This window comes from Sus scrofa, chromosome 6, assembly GCF_054392235.1.
Source record: "Sus scrofa isolate SSC_HxYL_T2T_F1_AM1 chromosome 6, Sscrofa_HxYL_maternal_Yorkshire_Landrace_v2.0, whole genome shotgun sequence".
Lineage (NCBI taxonomy): Eukaryota > Metazoa > Chordata > Mammalia > Artiodactyla > Suidae > Sus > Sus scrofa.
The window spans coordinates 103877553-103898151 of NC_139388.1; the positions used below are offsets into that span (position 1 = coordinate 103877553).

At 44.7% G+C, this 20599-nt stretch overlaps 1 protein-coding gene across 20 annotated transcripts in view; it reads right to left on the bottom strand.

Moving 5' to 3' along the window:
• The window catches only part of PTPRM (protein tyrosine phosphatase receptor type M), a 749885-nt gene that overhangs the window by 52531 nt on the left and 676755 nt on the right, over nt 1-20599 (bottom strand). For all 20 annotated transcript variants that reach the window (XM_084964179.1, XM_084964175.1, XM_084964177.1 and 17 more), the window contains one exon: nt 4100-4197. In XM_084964179.1, coding sequence (XP_084820305.1) covers nt 4100-4197 — 98 coding nt within the window. The remainder of the gene's footprint in view (nt 1-4099; nt 4198-20599) is intronic.

Sequence of the window (20599 nt, forward strand, 5' to 3'; positions counted from 1 at the left end):
CTCCATATTTTTTTCTAAAAGTTTTAGAGCTTTATTTGTTAATTTTGTTCTTTAGCTGGTATTCATTTTGGGGTGTTTTATGAAATGGATAGGATTTTTTGGTCTACATGAAAAACCAAATGTCCCAGCTCAGTTGATAGAAAAGCTCATGTTTCTCCAGTAATGACACATTTCCCCACAAATGCCTACATCAACTTCTGGGCTCCCTATTTTGATTTATTGATTTATTTATTTTTTCCCAATTTGTGGTATCTATAATTTTGCCTTTTCCTAGGTTCTTGTCTAGTTTTGAGATCAAGGTAATACTAGTCTCTTAAAATAAAATGGGGGGATTGTCTTTCTTTTTGTCTCCTCAGAATAATTTTTATAAGATTTGGACTATTCATCCCTTGAGTATTTAGCAGAACATGCCTATAATACATTTGGGACTAGTGCTTTTTCCATGGGTCACTTAAACATTTTTTTTTCCTTTTTTTATGGTTGATTTACAATGTTCTGTCAATTTCTGCTATATAGCAAAGTGTCCATGGGTCATATTTTAACGGTAATTCACTTTTTAAATAATGAATGTCTTTTCAGAATTTCTGTTTCTTTTCGAGTCAGTTTTGGAAAATCGTATTTGTCAAGAAAATTACCTACTTTATCGAAAATTTCAATTTTTTGCTACTTATGTATTATGGTAAAAAAAACTTTATTGTGTTCCTAATATTGGTTATTTTTAATTTTCCTTTCTTTTGCTTCCGATTGTCAGATGTTTTTCAATTTCATTAGTCCACAAAAACTTTTTGATTATGGTGATTTTTGGTATTGTTTGATTTTATTTAATAACTTTCTGTTCTTCTATGACATTTCCCTTTCAAAAATTTTAAATTCAAAGTTTTTTATTAAAGTATAGTTGATTTACAATGATGTGCCAATGATGTGTCACTGTATGGCAAAGTGACCCACCCAGTCATACACACACACACACACACACACACACACACATTCCTTTTCTCATACTCTCTTCCATCATGTTATATCCCAAGACATTGGATATAGTTCCCTGTGCTGTACAGTATTAGTCCTGCTTGACAATTACACTATTTTTCATTTTTTTCTCTTTAGTTGTACTGTGTTCCTCATTTATCTTTTTGAATTAGATGCTTCATTTTCTAATAGTAACGCTTAAGAACATATATAATGGTACACTTTTAGGTACCATTTTATTTGCGTCCTACGAGTTTATTATTTCATACTTCGTGATTCACAGTTCTAACTATTTTCTGAATTATATGAGGGTGTTTTACTTTGACCTGTGAATTAGTGCAAGTGGTTTCGTACCCAGATCCTAAGTGAAGATGGACTTGCCTCTGTGCTATTTCCCCGTCTGGGGCCCAGCTGACTTCCCTCCCCCCCTCCCCTTTGCCTTTTCTCTGTCCTAAAACTGTAGGTTTAGGTTTTATGTGGCCACCTCCGTTCACATTCTTAGCATTGCACATGTCGAGATGTTACCTCCTATTCTTGATGAGCTTAAAAGTGAAGATCCAATCTGATGCTACTCAGTAAAAAACAAACACTTCTTATCAGTAACTTAAGCAGGTTGTTGTCGCTGATCACAATTTCTTTCTTTCTTTCTTTCTTTCTTTCTCTTTCTTTTCTTCCTTCCTTCCTTCCCTCCCTCCCTTCTTCCTTCCTTCCTTCCTCTCTCTCTCTCTCTCTCTTTCTTTCTTCCTCTCTCTCTCTCTCTCTTTCTTTCTTTCTTGTCTTTTTGCCATTTCTTGGGCCACTCCCACGGCATATGTAAGTTCCCAGGCTAGGGGTTGAATCGGAGCTGTAGCCACCGGCCTATACCAGAAGCCATAGCAACGCAGGATCTGAGCTGTGTCTGCAACCTACACCACAGTTCACAGCAACACCAGATCCTTAACCCACTGAGCGAGGCCAGGGATCAAACCCGAAACCTCATGGTTCCTAGTCGGATTCGTTAACCACTGAGCCACAACGGGAACTCCGATCACTACAATTTCTTTAAGATGACTTACTTGCAGTGATCTTGTGATTACACAGTTAACATGGAAACGGGTTCAGTAAATACACAGGGCATAATTTACTACATGAAGGTTAATTCTTTTGCATGAAAAGTTAAAGTAAGTAAAGTTTTTTTAACGGCTAGATATTTTTCAGTTCTATTTATTCGCTTTTAGAAAAAAATGAAACTCCTAAAAGATGCCAATAATAAGAATAGTATTGAGCAAATGCATAAGGGAATTGCAAAATAAAACTATCTCATGATACATTAAAAAGAAAAAAACCTCAAGATCCAAGATCCACCTGCCTAGACTCCAACGGGCAGAGCGCTGGGGCCCTGCCCTCGCCCCCATTTCCTTCTGGTCTCCACTAGTTTCCTTTCCTGAGAGCTAAGCTAAACATTTTTGAAATTTGTTTACACATATATTTATATTTTATGTTAAATACATTTATATATATAATGTTTATCTTTTATCTAGAATTTCTAGATGTTTGTAGGAGGAGGTCATTTTTGCTAGAATTGTAAGTACCTCCCACTTTTTAAGTCTTTCTTCTTCCTCGTTTGTGCTTCCTGATATTTTCTGAAAATCTTTTTTTTTTTTTTTTGGTCTTTTTGTCTTTTTAGGACTGCACCCACAGCATATGGAGGTTTCCAGGCTAGGAGGTGAACTGGAGCTGTAGCTCTGGCCTACACCACCGCCACAGCAACACCAGATCTGAGACGCATCTGTGACCTACACCACAGCTCATGGAAATTCGGGATCCTTAACCCACTGAGCAAGGCCAGGGATTGAACCTGCGTCCTCATGGATACTAGTTAGATTCATTTCCACTGAGCTGCGACATGAACTCCTAAAAACCCATTTCTTAGAACAGCTTCGGAAGAAGCATAACTGATGTATAGAGTACCCCCATCACACAATTTGATAGGTTTTCGACAGGTGCTTACACCCTTGGTACCCCCCTACACCCAAGGTAACAGAAAACATCCCCCGTAAGTTTCCTGTGAGCTTCTAGGCAGGTGTGGTGGGGGTGGTAAGAGCATTCAACAGGAGCTCTACCCTCTTAAACAAAGTGTGTGATGCCCTATTGTTGGCTATAAGCACTTTTTGTTCAGCAAGTCTCTGTTCATCTGGCGTGGCTGAAACTTCATTTCCACGGAACGTAATGTCCCGAGCCCCCCTCCCCCATCCCTGGCAGCCACCCTTGTACTTTCTGCTTCTGTGCACTTGACTCTCCCCCATCATTCCTGAGTGGAGTCACATGGTATCTGTCCTTTTGTGACTGGCTTATGTCACCTGGAGCGATGTCCTCCAGGTGTATCTATGTTGTCATATATGGCAGGATTTCCTTTCTTTTAAAGGCTGACAGAGAAAATTAAGAAACAGCCCCTGTATTTCAATTCAAGGCTAACCTCCGGGCTGAGGGTCAATCCTATTAGCTCTCAGAAGTAATAGGTTCTCCAGCAGACCCACAGAATTGGCCCCAGTATTCAAAAAAACCAACTGCATCCTGTGTACCTTCTCTGTTCCCTTTGGGAATAATCCTGTCGCATACCACGGTCAAGATCTTAACTACTTAGGAGTCTCCTGATTAAATAAAAATAGCTCAACTAACAGTGGGTACAGATGAAGTAACATAAGACCTCGGGGGCAGAGGGTGGTTCCACTTTACGCGTCAGGAAGATCTAAGCAAGAGAAATGCCGGAATTCTAAGCCCAGGATTGACTCTAGGGCTGCAGGCTGTTTCTAAGGTGGATTTTCCCGAGGCAGGGAATGCAGCCCTGTCTCCTGGGCCCCCCATTGCCTCCTGACACTCAACAACCTGCACACAGGCTTTGTGGTGTTTTTGTGTTGTGGTGCGCTCAATATAGCCGGAAAACAACTGCTTTTAAATCTGGAGTGCCTTTCCTGGCTGTTGCTATCGCAACAAGTGAAAGCAATTCAGGCTCTGTTTACTGATGATTTATAAGCAAATGCAGTGAAGAATAGGAGGAGTCGCAGTAGTTAATGGTTTGGGGCGTTCTCGCTATGCTTCCCATGACCATCCAAGCAAGGGACCAATGGCCAGGAGGTGGCCAGTGACTTACCCTCCCCACTTCTACCAGGTTGGTCACCATGATGATGCTGGCGGTGTTTTCATGCCACACCATCCTCCAGAAGTCGTAGATGGTCTCCTGCATTGGTCCTGCAATAAAACACAGCAGAGACTTTGGTTTTCTTTGTAAGTGTGCAAGTGGACAATTTCTTGGCTTGGAAATCCATCTCGGGACAGCTGCAGGCAACGCCCTCATTTCTTTAGGTGGGCTGGATTGGCCTTTCTAGTGTTGATGCGAGAGGGGGTGCTCCCTAAAATGGCACCTGTAGAGATAGTGGGTTTTTCACCCATGGTTGAGTTTCCTCATGTCATGCAACGGATCTGCGTTTGAGCTCTTTTTTTGTCCCTCTGAAATGACTGCCCTGAAAGTTATTTTTTCATCATTCAGCTATTTATCTCCATAATATTCAAGAGTGAAATGTTAAAAAATGAGTCACATTACTCTTTCTGCTCACAACTGGCAGATACCCAGAAGGAAATGAGTCTATAGGAAAAATAGCCTTTTCTTGTTTCTGATTTTTTTTTTTTAGTCTGGGCTATCTGTCAAATTAGTCCTTTAAAAAATTTTTGCCTGACTTCCTAAAGTGAGAGAAGTTGTACTTCCTGTGACTAAGCATGATCAAGACCTCTATTCCTAGCTCTTGGGCTCTGAGAATTGAAAAGCTCCTTTTATGGACTGGGAAATAGGTATTACAAGAATGCCAGTGCTGTGGATATTGTATGGGTACAGAAATTTGGAATTTAAACTTTTTTTTTCTTTGTTCTTTTTTTGCTTTTTAGCAGGGCCGCACCTGAGGCATATGGATGTTTCCAGGCTAGGGGTAAAATCAGAGCTGTAGCTGCCGGCCTATACCGCAGCCACAGCAACATGGGATCCGAGCCACGTCTGTGACCTCCACCACAGCTCATGGCAACAGATCATTGACCCACCGAGTGAGGTCAGGGGTCAAACCTGCTTCCTCATGGATACGAGTCAGATTCATTTCCGCTGCGCCACAATGGGAACTCCCTAAACTTTTTTTTAATGCAGATTTTCACAACACTCAAACTCTATCCTCTGCCCATACCTATTTGAGGGCCTAAACGTAATAGCATAAATCTTTATACAGGAGCAGAAGTGTGAGGACAGGAGAGGAAGCTACTTCAAAGGCACGGAGTCACATGCTAGCTGGTGTTCGGGGACCCATGGGAACAGCTGTCCTGTTGTATCTGGACACTGCAGATGGCTGGGTTTAGAGCTCAGACGTGTGAATTGGAGATCTGTCTCTGACTTTGACCTGGCTGTGTGATTTGGGGCAAGTTACTGGGTCATTGTGACCACTGGTATCTTCATCTTTATCTACATAACTGATTTCAGGAACATTTCTCAGTGTTACTCTGAGGATTCGTGGAGTCAATGCACATGCAAGCATTTTATAAACAGCCAAGCATGAGAACAAAAACAAGGTGCATTTTTTTAAAAAGTATTTTTTTTAAGTATTTTTTTTTCCCCTCTTTTTGGCCACCCCTGTAGCATATGGAAGTTCTCAGGCCAGGGATCGAATCCGAATTGGAGCTGAGACCTAGGTCACAGCTGCAGCAATGCGGCATCTTTAACCCTCTGCACCAGGCCAGGGATCGAACTGGCACCTTCACAGACAGGCTGGATCATTAACCCACTGTGCCCTATCAGGAACTCCGTTTTTGTTTCGTTTTGTTTTGTTTTGAAGTTTTATTGATGTCTGGTTGATAAACGAAGTTGTGATAATTTCTGCTGCACAATAAAGTGAATCAGTTATACATATATACACACAGCCCTTCTTTTTCAGATTCTTTTCCCATATAGGTCACCACAGAATGTTGGGTAGAGTTCCCTGTGCTACACAGCAGGTCCCCATTGACCAGTCAGTCCACATACCACAGTGTGGGTATGCCAATCCCAAAGCCCCGTGCATCCCTCCCCACAAGGTGCATTGAAAGATGTTAGGAATGGTCGCTCTCGGGCTGAGGCTCCTGTCACCTCTCGTTCCTCCTGACCTGTTATCAGTTGGACCCTGTGGCCCTTGTCTTCTTCTTCCTCACTGTCAAGCCTCCGTGCCTTCCCTCCATAACACAAGCTCCCACCATCTATCCCACTGCTCTGGCTGTACTTGTTCCTCTACCTCTGAGCCTCTGCGTCCAGTCCTTGGTGGCGCCTTGCACGCCACCTCCCACGGAGATGAGCCTGCCGCTTGGCCCTGTCCCTTGGCATGTGCGTGCCATTCTCCTGATTTAGAGGCTGACAATTTCAATGCCTTCAATCAAGGTTGCAGAGGAGCCAGTAAACATCAGATCCCATCCATCATCACGCTTCCAGCCTCCATTGTGTACTTAACAGCTTGTTACTTATTCACGAGGGAAAAATACCCTGACTCCGTCTTTGTGCAAACACAATTTTCCCAATGTGACCCTGAGCCAAAGGGTGATGCTTCTTGCCACCTTCACTGGATACACAGCCCTGTGCCACCTACTCTGTGTTCTGATGACAATGGCTACCATGGACCAGTCTGATGTCCCAGCATCGAGAGAGCACGTGCCTTCAGGACTAGAGCCCCCTCTTCCCTGTGAGTCCAATAGAGACATTCAGGGCTGCAGTCAAGTTCTAGGGTGGAACCCCCTTGCCCTTTCTTGGTTTACATGCCCTTGTGATTGTGATGACTTATGTCAAGCCCCCCGGGAAGAATGTGGCTGTCGCGGCTGCCTGTTCTTTCCTTAGTGCCTCTGGGATCCCAGCACACAGTAGGGCTTAATGAGTAAATGAATGAATACATCTGCATGCATCCTTATAAAACATATTATTTACTATTAAACTATTATATTGAATGTGTAAATATTAGGTCATATTGATAAACAGTATTTGTAGGAGTCCGTTTTGTGACATATTTTGGTCTTGTAGAAGCTTGGACACTCACTGCCCTTACTCCTTCTCCATTCACTGGGGGGGAGGGGGCATCTTTTACAGGGGCTTCTTCAAAATGAGCAGGACAGTTACGTGGCCCTCAGGGAGCTGCAGGGGAGCTGCCCCAACCACAAAGCAGGGGGTTCTTTCTCGAGAAGCACAGCAGTCGTTAAGACATGGGCATTTTAATGTTTATGTGACTACATGTGGATTATCATTAAAATAAAGGACATGGATAAGCATCAGCAGGTCACTTGGGTCACGACACACATTTTAGTCTTGATTTTTCTTACCTACTCATCTGGGCTTAAAAAAAAAAAGGGTCAGGTGAGAAGAATGCATTAGGTGAGAGTCTTTTCAGTGCTAAAATTAGGATGGGAATCCAGAAGAACTAAAGCAGTTTGGGGCTAAAATCTGAAAATGAATTTGAACACAAAGATTATTCTAAGTTGATGAGAGAAGGAAAAAAAGGTGCCAGGGGAGTTCCTATTATGGCTCAGTGGTAACCCCCTAGCCTGGGAACTTTCATACATCACATGAGTGGCCCCAAAAAGCAAAAAAAAAAAAAAAAAAAGAAAGGTGCCAGGAAAGGTTCCCCTTCCACCCATGCAGTACTGTTCTTCCTTGTCCCTTGGCCCCTTGTTTCTCCCTTCCTTCCCTGAGTGGCACTGATGTCCCAGAACGGCCCCCTCCTGCATACCATGTGGCCTCTCCCACACCTGGTCCCACGGGCAGCTCAACAGTAAAACTGCTCAGTGCTGACACTGGAGAGGTTTATTTGCTTGGCTGATGATTCAAGATATTTTCATGAGTGTTTGTTAGAATTTTTTTTTTTGAGGGAGAAACATGGAAGATGGCAGGCACCCAAATGTAAGGTTTTTATTTTATTAAAATTTTTTTTTTTTTCTTTTTAGGGCTGCACCCAAGACATATGGAGATTCCCAGGCTAGGGGCCGAATGGGAGCTGTAGCTGCCAGCCTATGCCACAGCCACAGCAACGCAGGATCCGAGCCACATCTGCAACCTACACCACAGCTAAGGGCAATGCCGGATCCTTAACCCACTGAGCGAGGCCCGGGGCTGAACCCTTGTCCTCAAGGATCCTAGTTGGGTTTGTTAACCACTGAGCCATGCCAGGAACTCCCCAAATGTAAGGTTTTTAGATGCAAAATTTGTCAATCCTGTTGCTTTTTTTGACATATTTCAAATTATTTCCTGAGACTTGAATACATTATGACTCAGAGATACACATCTTTAAACGAAATGAAAAAAAGCACACCAGGGCCCTGGCGGGTAAGACCTCATGATACCATTTGGGTTTAGTGGCTGCTGGTGGGGACATCATAAGCCAACAGCTTGGCCTCCAGACGTGTGCCTGGTACACAGGGCGGTCACCCTCAGCCCCAGACCCTGGCAGCGCTGAAACGGGGGGCGGGGGGAGACCACCAGGGGCAGGTCAGGATGTATTCCCTGCCTTGAATGACTGTCTCCCAAACGCTGCTGTGGCAATGCCCTCAGTGCAGAGAGAGGTCAGTGGGGACAGCTCGCGGGGTGGACGAACAGCCAATCTTCTAAGACAGGGTTTCCAAGACAGTGGCCAAGGGCCCCACATACCCCTCCCTTCAGCACCAGTAGCTGCAATAATGGCCCTGGTGTTTGATTCCCGCAGCTTCTGGCTGCAGGGTGCCACACGATCACCATGACTGTCCATGTACCGATGAGGGCTCCACGGATGGGAAGGTTAGTCTCAGCAGTGGTCCCAGAGGACCTGAACTTTTGAAAGGTAAGGGAAGCATCAGATTTCAGTAGCATCAGGCCAGGAATTCGCCCCATCCCCTTGGGCTCGGTGGCCTGTGTAGACCTCTCTGCTGAGACGAAGACATGTGGAGGGGCCGTTCTTAGTTCTTCCACCACCCAGCCCTGGAGGAGCAGTAACAATGACTAAAAAAGGCAGAGAACTAAGAGCAGAAAAAGAAAAAACAAAACAAAACAATGAAAAGCTATGAAAAGCATAAGTGAAAGACATTCAAGGATGGCTCTATTGTGAAAAGCAAGTTCTCAAGTTCCTGGGAAGTGGGAGATATTAAAAATGGTAATTTCAGACCTTGAGAGATGGCTTCTTTACCCCTCCTCTCCCGTTCTCATTCTCACATAGGATGTTTTCTGCTTTAACAAGAGCTGCCCGATGTCAAGGTCCTTGGAGCTCAGAGTGTTGGAAAGGAGTTTTTGGAAGAGAAGGTACAGATACAAATTGGTCTGTACCACTGTGTATAGAATAATAGCTGACTTCTTTTGATCTCTAACTATCGTTGTTCTCTGAGTGTTTTACATGTTTTATGTCGGTAATTAAAACATGACAATCCTACGGAATAGGTGCTATAGTTTCCACTTGACTGAAAGGAGAGTCGGGGACGTTGCCCAAGGGGCTGAGTCTGCTGACCCCACCAGTCACACTGCAGCCATGGGAACTGACAGGTGTGTGTGTGCACCAGTCAGCATGCTCCTGGCAAAATTAAAGGAGAAGGAAACCCATGCCAACCACCCGAGGTGCCCACAGCATGTGGACATTCCTGGGCCAGGGATCAAACCTGTGCCACAGCAGTTGCAATGCCAGATCCTTAACCCACTGTGCCACAGGGAAACACATTAGATGCCTTTTTTTTTTTTTTTTTGCTTTTTAGGGCTGCACCTGCAACATATGGAAGTCCCCAGGCTAGGGGTATGCCACAGCCACAGCAACACAGGATCCGAGCCATTTCTGCCACCAATGCTGCAGCTTGTGGCAATGCTGGATCCTCAACCCAATGAGCAAGGCCAGGGATCGAACCAGCATTCTCACGGACATTAGGTCGGGTTCTTAACCCACTCAGCCACAAGGAGAACTCCTGTGATGACAATTTCAGATGGCAACTTAAAATGTTAAAAGGGAGACCACGATTTTCTCAAACTTCTTTTGGGGATGCACACGCAAAACCATCTGAAGAGCCACTGTCAGCCAGGGATGTGTGTCTCCAGGAGATAAAGTCAGGAAGAGACTGTGTTTTCCTGGGGACGGGGCAGCAAGAAGAGCGTTACTTTTCCCCCGGTGGAGGAGTGGCTTTGATGGCAGGGCTGAGGGTGGGAGGCTCTGAGCTGGAAGGGAAAGGGGCCCAAGGGAGGGAGCTGAGGAGGATGGAGGAGGTTTTAAGTGAGGCACTTGGATAAGCCCTCAGGCCAGGCGTGCCTTTCATGCGCTCTCATTTCTCAGCATCGCAACTAAGTTCTATCTCACGATGAGAACCAGGCTGAGGAGGCTAAGTGACTTGGAAGCTGGGGTTCCAACACACATCAATCCAGCTGAGCTCGGCAAACTTCGGAATGACTCCCCAAGCATGGGGGCCTTGTCTGTGCACATCAGCCTCTAACGACCTGGCATGGCTTGTCCTGGGAGCGTCAGGGTGGCTGTGTGGTGAGGGGCTCACACGGAGCAGTGGTGACACAGAGGGAGGGGGGCGGGACCCCAGGGGCAGCAGCTGCAGGAAACTGGGAGTCCTGGCCATGGGTGCTGGCCCAGCTTGGCCTCCTTCAGGCCCTGCGGCACCCAGCTCACTCCATCTGAGCTGAAGACCCCTGGCGGTGAGACACCCATACGCTGAAGAGGGGCTGAGGATCCACGCATTCACATCCAGGCTCTTGCTCATAAATACAAGAGGCCCTCAATTTCAGATCCATTACTCTTATTGCTACCGCTGGAGATAATGTAGAATAAGTATTATGAAGTCAGTTTCTCAATGTTCGGAGCACAAGGTGTCCCTTCAGTGGTTTCTGATGCACTTTTTCAATAGGATGCTTCCCTAACACCTACGTCTATAATTTTACATTTAAGAGCTTTTCATTTTTTTGCAGGAGTGAAATGTAAAAGGTAAAATACGCCACCCTGCTTTACGGACTGAGCCTGCCTGGTGTCACAAAAGCACTAATGGTGACACAGAAAACAACTGGCTTCTGCATTAATAATTAATACTGCCTAACAACACTTGTTTGACAGGTGCATTTGCTCTCCCTGGAGGCTCTGTAAGTTAAGATCATGGAATGATTATGACAAAGTTTTGGGAAGGTGGGTGCGTCTCTTATACCTGAAAAATTAGGCATCCCCTGCCTACTGCATCCATTTCCTCTAGGACCCTGAATCCACACAGTGACGATTACATCTCACTCATACCATTCCCTAAAATTCTCCTTGCGGACTGAAATAAGAAAGTGTGCCAATATTAGCTCTGCAAATATTCCCGGCTGTCTCTAGATAATTAGTTTCACGGCATGTCAGTTTTCAGGTGCATTACTAGAACATATGAAAGCCTGATTGGACACCAAAAGGTCGTGTCAGATTTAATTAAGAGAAAATCAGTATAAACCAAACACTAATGGACAGGCTATGTATAAAATCTAAAATAGCCTGGGACACCTCTGTCTGTAGCATCAGTCATGACCCGTCAACCTCGACTCTCTTTTGGTTTATAATCTGACTTTCATCTTCTTCACTTATTCAACTAAAAATAATTATGAAATATTAAAAAAGTAAGGAATAATACAGCAGGTATTATTTAATATGTCTTAATAAACTTAATCAACCACCACTTTCTTCCTAAGAAATACCAGGAACTTAGTATTTAATTTTAACTATTTATTCCCCCGCCTTTTTTTTTTTGCTTTTTAGGGCTGCACCCACGGCATATAGAGGTTCCCAGGCTAGGGGTCAAATCGGAGCTACAGCTGCTGGCCTACACCCCAGCCACAGCTATGCCAGAACCAAGCCTTGTCTGAGACCTACACCAGAGCTCACGGCAATGCTGGATCCTTAACCCACTGAGTGAGGCCAGGGATTGAACCCGCAACCTCATGGTTCCTAGTCAGATTCGTTTCTGCTGCACCACGACGGGAACTCCTATTCCCATTTTTCATACTTGTACCGTCTAGAATCTTGGTTCCAATGTGAGCTCATTGTATTTTAATTAGTCATTATTATAATCCCTTTCCTGTTGTAAATTTTTATGACCATCATCATTTTTATTGTGGTTTTCCTTTACTTATCTTTACTAGGAAAGTTTGTGTATTTCTACGCCACTTTTTTTTTCTTTAGAGTCATCATATTTTTAAAATATAGTAGATTTACAGTGCTGTGCCAATTTCTGCTGTACAGCATAGTGACCCAGTTGTACATATGTATACATTCCTTTTCTCATACTATCTTCCATTGTGTTCTATCCCGAGAGACATATAGTTCCCTGTGCTGTATGGTAGGACCTCACTGCTCATGCATTCTAAATGTAATCATTTGCACTTACCAACCCCAACGCCAACTCTTAACTACATCTCAGGTCATGTTAAAAACAGATAAAGAGGTACATTTTTTAAAAAAGTAAACTTACAACAAAATGACACAAGTATGCTGAATACCTTCTTTCCCTTACGCATTAAGACCTTAAAACAAGAAAATAAATGGAAAAAGTGGCTTTGAGACTTAAGTTTTTCTTAATACTTTTAGAAATTTTCTTTTTTCCTTAAACAAAAGCTACATGTGTTAAAATTAATTTGAATGAAGCATTTTAAAATAAAAATTGACAAGATTACTCATGGAAGCCTTAAAATAAATTATTTCTGACACAAACACATACACAGGCCTAACTATTTAGATATACTCATGTATTAATAAAATCCTAATTAAAGATGAAAAAATAAAAAGTTATATTAGAAATAACTTTGGGAGTTCCTACTGTGGTACAGTGGGTTAAGAATCCTACTGCAGCGGCTTGGGTGTTTTCAGAGGCATGGGTTTGCACCCAGGCCTGCAGCAGTGGGTTAAAGGATCTGGCGCTGCTTCAGTTGTGGCCTGGATTTAGTCCCTGGCTGGGAGAACCTCCATATGCTGTGAGTGTGGCCATAAAAAAAAAAAAAATTAAAAAAACGTTCGTTGCCTCTATACCGCATATGCCATGTGACGATTTAAATCACAACCAGTTTTGTTACACATATTTTCATTTATAAAACACTGACATGCTCAAAAGATTCTTCAAAGTGGTACAAATGCTCTCAGTGTTAAGAAAACTTAGAAAAAAAACTTTCTATTTGAAAATAGAAGAGTAAGATTGGTCTGATAGGAGTTCTCATCGTGGCGCAGCAGAAACAAATACGACTAGGAACCATGAGGTTGGGGGTTTGATCCCTGGCCTCGCTCAGTGGGTCAAGGATCTGGCGTTGCCGTGAGCTGTGGTGTAGGCTGGCAGCTGTAGGTCCGATTAGACCCCTAGCCTGGGAACCTCCATGTGCCATGAGTGTGGCCCTAATAAGCAAAAATAGAAAAGGAAAAAAAAAAAAAAAGATTGGTCAGACTGTGTAGCTAGAAAATTTGTTTTGGAAACTTGTTCATACACTAGTGGGAAAATGGTTAGCATCCCTTTCACCTTCCCCTGAGTGAGTAGTGAGGCTTTGGATGCGGGTCAGGGTGGGTTACCTGCAAGTCCTCAAAACCACAGTTACTCCCTAGTGAAATGTCTGTTTTAGTCTGTGTGTACGTATTTCACTGGGTCTCTATGTGTTTTTTTAAGACCATAATAGCCATGATAATGTTATGTAACTTTAAAAAAGAGTAAGAATTCTTAACATCATTATACTCATCAACTATGGGCACCACGGTCCTTTTCCTAGGCTGACATGCAGTGCTTGGGGGACCCTGCACATCCCGGGACTTCACTGTATGCAGTTGATGTCAGTGGCCTGGAAGACAAATCCCTTTCCCTTCAGCTTTGCTCTGTCTCCCACCTCCTTGGTGCAAATTGTCACTGGCCACCTTTAGGCATCTGGTCAACCAAGCGGAAAGCAGAGCCTGCCTTGCCAGCCTCATCCAACACAGAACAGGATGCTGCAAAAGGCCAAGAGAGCAGGCTTTCCTTCCTCTCTCTCTGATTCCCCTCTGCTCCTCTGCCATCATTATCTTCTTTCCCAGATGATTCCTCAGCCCCGTTTTGTTCTCCAGGGGTTTCTTAGCCTTCCAAAGTGCCTCTCTAAGACATCCTTCTGTAATTCTTAGATGAGAAATTGGTTTGCACAAAGTCTCTTGGGAAGGAAGCTGTCTGGTCTTTGGAATTAAGCTCTTTTCACTTACACGGAGGCCTCAGAGAAGCCTTCAGAACCTCGTGCTGGTGCCCTTGGTTGCCCTCGGAGAAGGTCAATGTCTGCATGACCTCAAAAATGAGGGAAATATGCTTTCTGCAACTTATGAGAGAACTTATCTTTGCAACTCACATTTGTTTAAAAGTTCACAACAGTGACGATAATTTCCATGCTGGGGGGAGGGGGCGGTGCCAGATGCTGGTGAAACTGCAAGTGGTTCCCCTTGGACATGTCCTGGAAGAAGCATATTCCCAGGTGTGGAATGTACTAGCTTGTATGAAGCCACTTGAGTACATAGCAGGCTTGGGTTAAAGCCTATGTGCTTTGAGAGGCGTGTGTGGGTGGAATCAATGGAGGAGCAGTAATGGTAAGAATTTTAGCGGATACTTCTGGAGAATTTCTCACAGAGCTAAGCAGGGCAACTCCAGTGTCTGCACTCTAATTAACCACCCTGCTCTACTGCCTCTGGGAGGAAAGAAGCCACGTTCCCATCACTGACATAAAACATGTTTATACGTGGAAGGACTTTTAGGGCCAAATAAAATCTTCACGTTTCAAAGATTTGATTGTGAGCATGCTACACAAGCAAAGGAATATTTATTAAAAAAAAAAAAAACCTGACCCCCAGCAGACCTTGCACTTGGAACTGGAATGTTCCAAAGCATTTCTGCATAAGCATTCCTTGCACTTGGAACTGGAATGTTCCAAACCCATCTGCCTAAAGGAACCGTTACTTGAATTTTGTTCCCTTTGGACAAGACACAGCCCTCTTCTAGAATCATGTCTCTCCGGGGATGGGAGAAACGTCCCCAGCTTGCTGGGCCCCGCTGTGGACGGGGAACCAAAGGTTGCTGTCATTCTTGACAATTGCAAGATAAAGGCGGATACATGAGATTTGCATGGTGGGGTAAAAATGAGGCCCCCAAAGAGAGACTCGAGCAGAGAAGAGAATGGAAGTATGGTAGGCTCTGTGATACAGAGACAGACACACACTCTCGGGGGCCCACTGGTCCAGGATCCCTGGGGCGGGCTGGATGGAAAAGCCTCATGAGGCGCTGGGAAGAGGCAGGCAGGTGAGACACCCTCCGAGGTGTCTGCACCTTGGGACGGAGGACCACGACAGCTGTTCACCTAAGAGTCCTCTGCCTGCAGAGTCACAAAACATTCATCAGGCCAGTCTCCAAAGAGAACCCGCATAATGTCACCCCAAGTGCCTGCTCACGCTGCAAAGAGGAGCACGGAGGGGACGCAATCATGGAGGAAAAGAAGAATGGGGCCTTCAGAAAGTGGGGGGTGGGTGACCCCGGGGCCTGCCTGCCTTCCGTCAAGGAGAAGCAAAGAGGAGGGAAGAACCTACACTCCTAGGTTCGGGGGCCACTGCTGGGGGAAGAAGCTTTCATTAGTCTCCCTCTTCTTTAATGAAGTGTTTTTCAGTGCACAAGTGGAATCCGCTTTTATTTCAGGAAGAAGAGAATAAATCTTATAAATGATGGAAACAGAGGCAAGGTGATTCCCTAGACCGTAGCTCAGTGCGGATCCTCTCGAGTTTTCAATGGCATAAGGAGATCTCCAGAAGCATCCTTTTGAGTGAAAATGCTGGAAAAAGAGCTTGACTCAGCTAGAAACTTTCTCAAGTTTGCTGCCCTGATAAACTTGTCCTAAACGGTGTCCATGAGTGATAAAGGACCCTGGTCCCAGACTCTGTGGTTCTAGGGCTGGTTCAGGCCTCATTTCTCCACTTGCCCAATGGTTTAGGGCTGTGAGAGAGAAACGGCTAAAGCACTGCCTGAACCTGATGTTGTAGCAAACTTAGATGGGTGACACTGGTTGCTTCTCGACAGGTCACATGGCATAATCCCTGAGTCACGCTGCATTCCCGATGCTGCAATTAGCTGGCACTTGGAAGGGGCACAGAAACACTTCTTCAGTTTTCAATGAATTAGGCCTGAAAGGCTTGGCCTTGCAAAGGTGGGGGAGGCCCAGGGAGGCCAGTGCCAGAGAAAGCCCCCAGCCTGGGCATGATGGGTCACAGCTCTGTCCTCTCTGTCTTTTCCTCCCCGTTGACCAAAGCCACTTGGGAGACCAGAAATACAGGACTTTTGTCCTAATTTGGGCATGGCACAGGCCCTATTCAAATATGAATGTTCATCCATACCATTTGCAAGTGCTTTTGTACATGTGACACATCTGAAGGGACATGGATGACAGTCACTTAAATCTACGGGTGATTTCAGTTGCCACTGTTTCAATGACACAACAAAAGCGTTGGGACTTAAAGATTTTCAACTTTTCTACCAGCTCCAAAAGATTCTATAATTTTTCTAATTCAAATAAGGGACACTTCTAAATGACCCTAAAATATTTAAAACGCATTTGTCCCAAGGCATTGGAGGACCCAGTCCCCGTGGGACATCGCTTATCTTCAAAGTAGTAAGTTAGCTTTCGTTACTTGAGGGATACGTTTCTGCTATAGCATCTATGACAACACGGTAGATGGTACCTAACAGGAGCTAATTTTGGTTTCATCTTTTAATTTGCAAGCCGTCTTTAAATGTTCTCACCACTAAGGAGTCGGTTTAGTAAGAGCACGGGGCTGAGTCATGTCTGTGATCTGACCTTCTGGCTAATTGGCCAGTAGCTTTTGAGGTGAATCTGGTGAAGAAAAAGTAGGGTTTGAAAGGAAGTTTGTGCATAAGCAAATAACAATTGCTATTATTTGCAACTGTTCATCTTCCCTTAGGAAACTGCAGAGGGGGAGTAAGATGCAGGTGGCCCTGCATGGAGAGCTTGGCCCTGGGCACTGGGAATGCTCAGACCTTTTCAGAGGTCAAGGTTTGCTTGGGTCTAAACCACCTTTGCTCAAAGCCTCCCCACTGAAGTGTGGAAACCACACTTGACCGGGCAAAACTTTTCAATCCATCTCCAACAGAAGAGAAGGGAATCCAAACATTACCCACTACCCAGCGTACCGGGAAAGAACAATGACAGCTAGTGTGGAATTTGCACTCAAGGTGCATGCCACCCGGGTGCTCGGAGGAATAAACACAAAAGCTGTTTACTGAAGACAGCTTTTGATGAAAAAAAAGAATGTTTCCTTTCAATTCCACCAAGAAATAATTTCAAGTGTCCATCTCCATCTGGAGGCCAGAACCCAGGAGACAAAAGCTCTATGTGGAGGGTGGGGAACGTGCATTGACCCTGGAACCAACTTCTGCTGTGAGAGTGACTTGCTGAGGGAAGCTGGGAGCTGTGCTCGGCATTGGTATTTACCACCTCAGAGGCTTCCTGGGAATTAGGACCTGGGAAAATACAACCCATATTTGTCTTTCTGAAAATCCTTATTAACACTGTTCATCCAACACAGGCTATGTGACAAAATGTAGCAGAAAAGCAGATGGACAGTAAATAGAGGGAAGTCACTGTAGCAAAGTCTCAACTCTTGCAGGAATGGAGAGTGTGGAGTTTACTTCCACCATAAAGCTTCATGCCCCACATTTTCACCACCTTCATGTAAGAGTTTCCCCCTAGCTCTGGATGGAGGAAACTTTTTTAGGATTCTCTTTTTCAAATTATGAACAGATTCTCATTATGGACCAATAAGACTGATCATCTAAGATCTAGATGGGAGGGGGCTACCTATGCATGGCCAGAGTCACTGCAGAGCTAAGCAAATTGACTGCAGCAAGGTCAAGTGTCTCCAAAAACAGTGGTGCCTTGATTTCCCAACATAATCAAAGGAAAGTTTCCCAGCCTGTACCTTAGAAAGGAAACAGTCTCAGCGATTGCAGATAAGAATCTACCTGGGGCAGGAGTTCCCGCTGTGGCGCAACGGGATCAGCAGCAAAGGATCAAACACAGGTTTGATCTCCAGCCCAGCACAGGGGGTTAAGGATCTAGTCCTTGGATCTGACCCCTGACTTAGGAACTCTATATACTATAGGGGGCAGCCAAAAAAGGAAAAAAAAAAAAAAAGAAAAAAAAAAAAGAAATACAGAATCCACCCTGCACCAGGGCAGAAGACAGCCCGCCAGGCCAGTAATCTGAAAGAAGTTGTACACAGACTTTAGCATCGCTCACTGCAGTATTTCGCCCCGTGGACCTCTTCTGAGGGGTTTCAGCATTTTCCTTCCTGAGCCCGATAACCCCATGCTTTCAGGGCAAGGCAAAGGAAGGCCTCAGAAGATGGAGTTAGCAGACGTGAAAAGCAGAGAAGGGAAAAATAATTCTGCATTCAGGACAGGACATCACTGACGGTTTTCAACAAGTTATCCAAGGATAGGATATACCCGCAGTGAGCAAAGAGGTGGGGGACTCGATTTTCAAGCGCTCATGTGAGCAGAACAAAGGAGGTGTGCTTTGGCGGCTCGGAGACCACCCCATACCGCGTCCAGTTCTCCTGCCAAGAAATGACAGATGTATGCTGCCCGGGCAGGTAGAGTGTGACTGGGGCTGTGACGCATCTGTCCCAGCACACCTGTCCATCTGCTAGGTTAAGGTCCCTGCCCTCTTAAGCACTTCATGGCACTAAGTCAGGTGACCACCTATAGGCACCCCAGAGACCATGGTAGGGACAGGCTCTATAGGAAACCCGGGCCTTCTTTGGATGCCAGGCATGAAGCAGCCTCTTCCTCTGTGGCCTGAGGCCCAGGCTGCCCTGTCAGTTTGATGCAGTTCTGTCCAATGGATGGTGGTATTGGGTTTCCTCTTTTGGGTCCTCTATCTCTGCCAGTGTGACCTGGCATCCTCAGGTGTGACATTGAGCCCCTGGATTCTCTGAGCAGGAAAGACCTTATAATTGTAACTCCAGATTGCTCAAGCCGGGCAATTTACTCTTCTTTTTAAAAATTTTATAATGATTTTTATTTTTTCCATTATAGCTGGTTTACAGTGTTCTGTCAATTCTCCACTGTATAGCAAAGTGACCCAGTCACACATACATGTATACATTCTTAATTTACTCTTCTTGAGCATAGGTGCCCTGAGACCCACTTCATCACTTGTGTTTTTCTTTTTGTCTTTTTGCCATTTCTTGGGCCGCTCTTGTGGCATATGGAGGTTCCCAGGCTAGGGGTCGAATCGGAGCTGTAGCCACCGGCCTACACAACAGCCACAGCAACGCAGGGATCTGAGCCGCGTCTGCAACCTACACCACAGCTCACGGCAACGCTGGATCCTTAACCCACTGATCAAGGTCAGGGATCGAACCCACAACCTCATGGTTCCTAGTTGGATTCGTTAACCACTGAGCCATGACGGGAACTCCGACTTGTGTTTTTCTGAACTGGGCTAATTTGACAGGGTTGGCCCTGAGCTTGGCCTTGATCTTGCCATGTAGAGTGCCTGTCAAGATCAGCCTTAGACTTTGGACCAGCTAAAACCTGAACCAGCGGGTCTTCCAAACAGGTACCCAGGTGCCCTGTGGGAATGAGGTGACTCCAAATTCTGTGTGACATAGGGCGTTTAAAACAACTGTAATTAAGGGGTATTTTTAGATATGAACATACCATAGACAATTTGCTGTTTGAGAAGCACCATAGGAAAGTGTTGGAGTCTAGATTCATTTTGTAAAAGATTCACCACAAGCGTGTGAGGAGCAAGCTTCACAAGGCCCAGGTAAGTGGCACCAGGCAGTGTATCGTGGGGTTCATCTTTATCCTGCCCCACAAGACACTAGAGAGATGCCTATAGAGCCCCGCTTCACACACGACTAACTCAGCTACACGTGAGTTCTCTGTTCAACCCCTGCTTCTCCCCATGGGCCTCAAGCCTTCTATGAATGAAACAACATTATATCAATAATATCTTAAATGATCAGAGGATGGAAAATACATTAATGAGTGGTAGCACAAAGCCTATTACATAAAAGACCCTTAATATTTACTGAACAAATGGACAAAGAAAAACCGAGTTTCACAAAGAAGAGTACTGTATCAGCCCAAACTATGAATACAGAAAGAAAATTATTTATCATTTCTTCATTAAATGAGAAGGAATCACACTTAAAAATCAATAGTTTGGACACTAGAGCCTATTTAAAGTTAGAAGACATTTTAGTCTTATGCAACCTGGATTGCCGAACAAAATAAAAACTACAACTGCCCACTGTCATTGCTCTTGTCAGAAATATTCATTTCCATCCCTGATTTTCTTGTGGTTACTCCCTGTTATCTTTGTTTCCAGCTTTTTCTCTCCAGGATAGTGCCGCACTAATTAATCTTAAAGCACTGTTTTCACCACCACACGCCTTAGAAACATCCTTCCTTTTCCCCTCCCCATCTTTCTTCCTTTCGATAAATAATGCTCCTTATTCAAAGCCTTTTAACCATTGTCCTCACTTTACCTGTCAGTTCTTTGTTCCTCGCCCTTCGAATTTAGGGGGTTTTCTCTGGGAGAGGGTTAGAGATTTTTCAGGTTGGATTTTTTTTT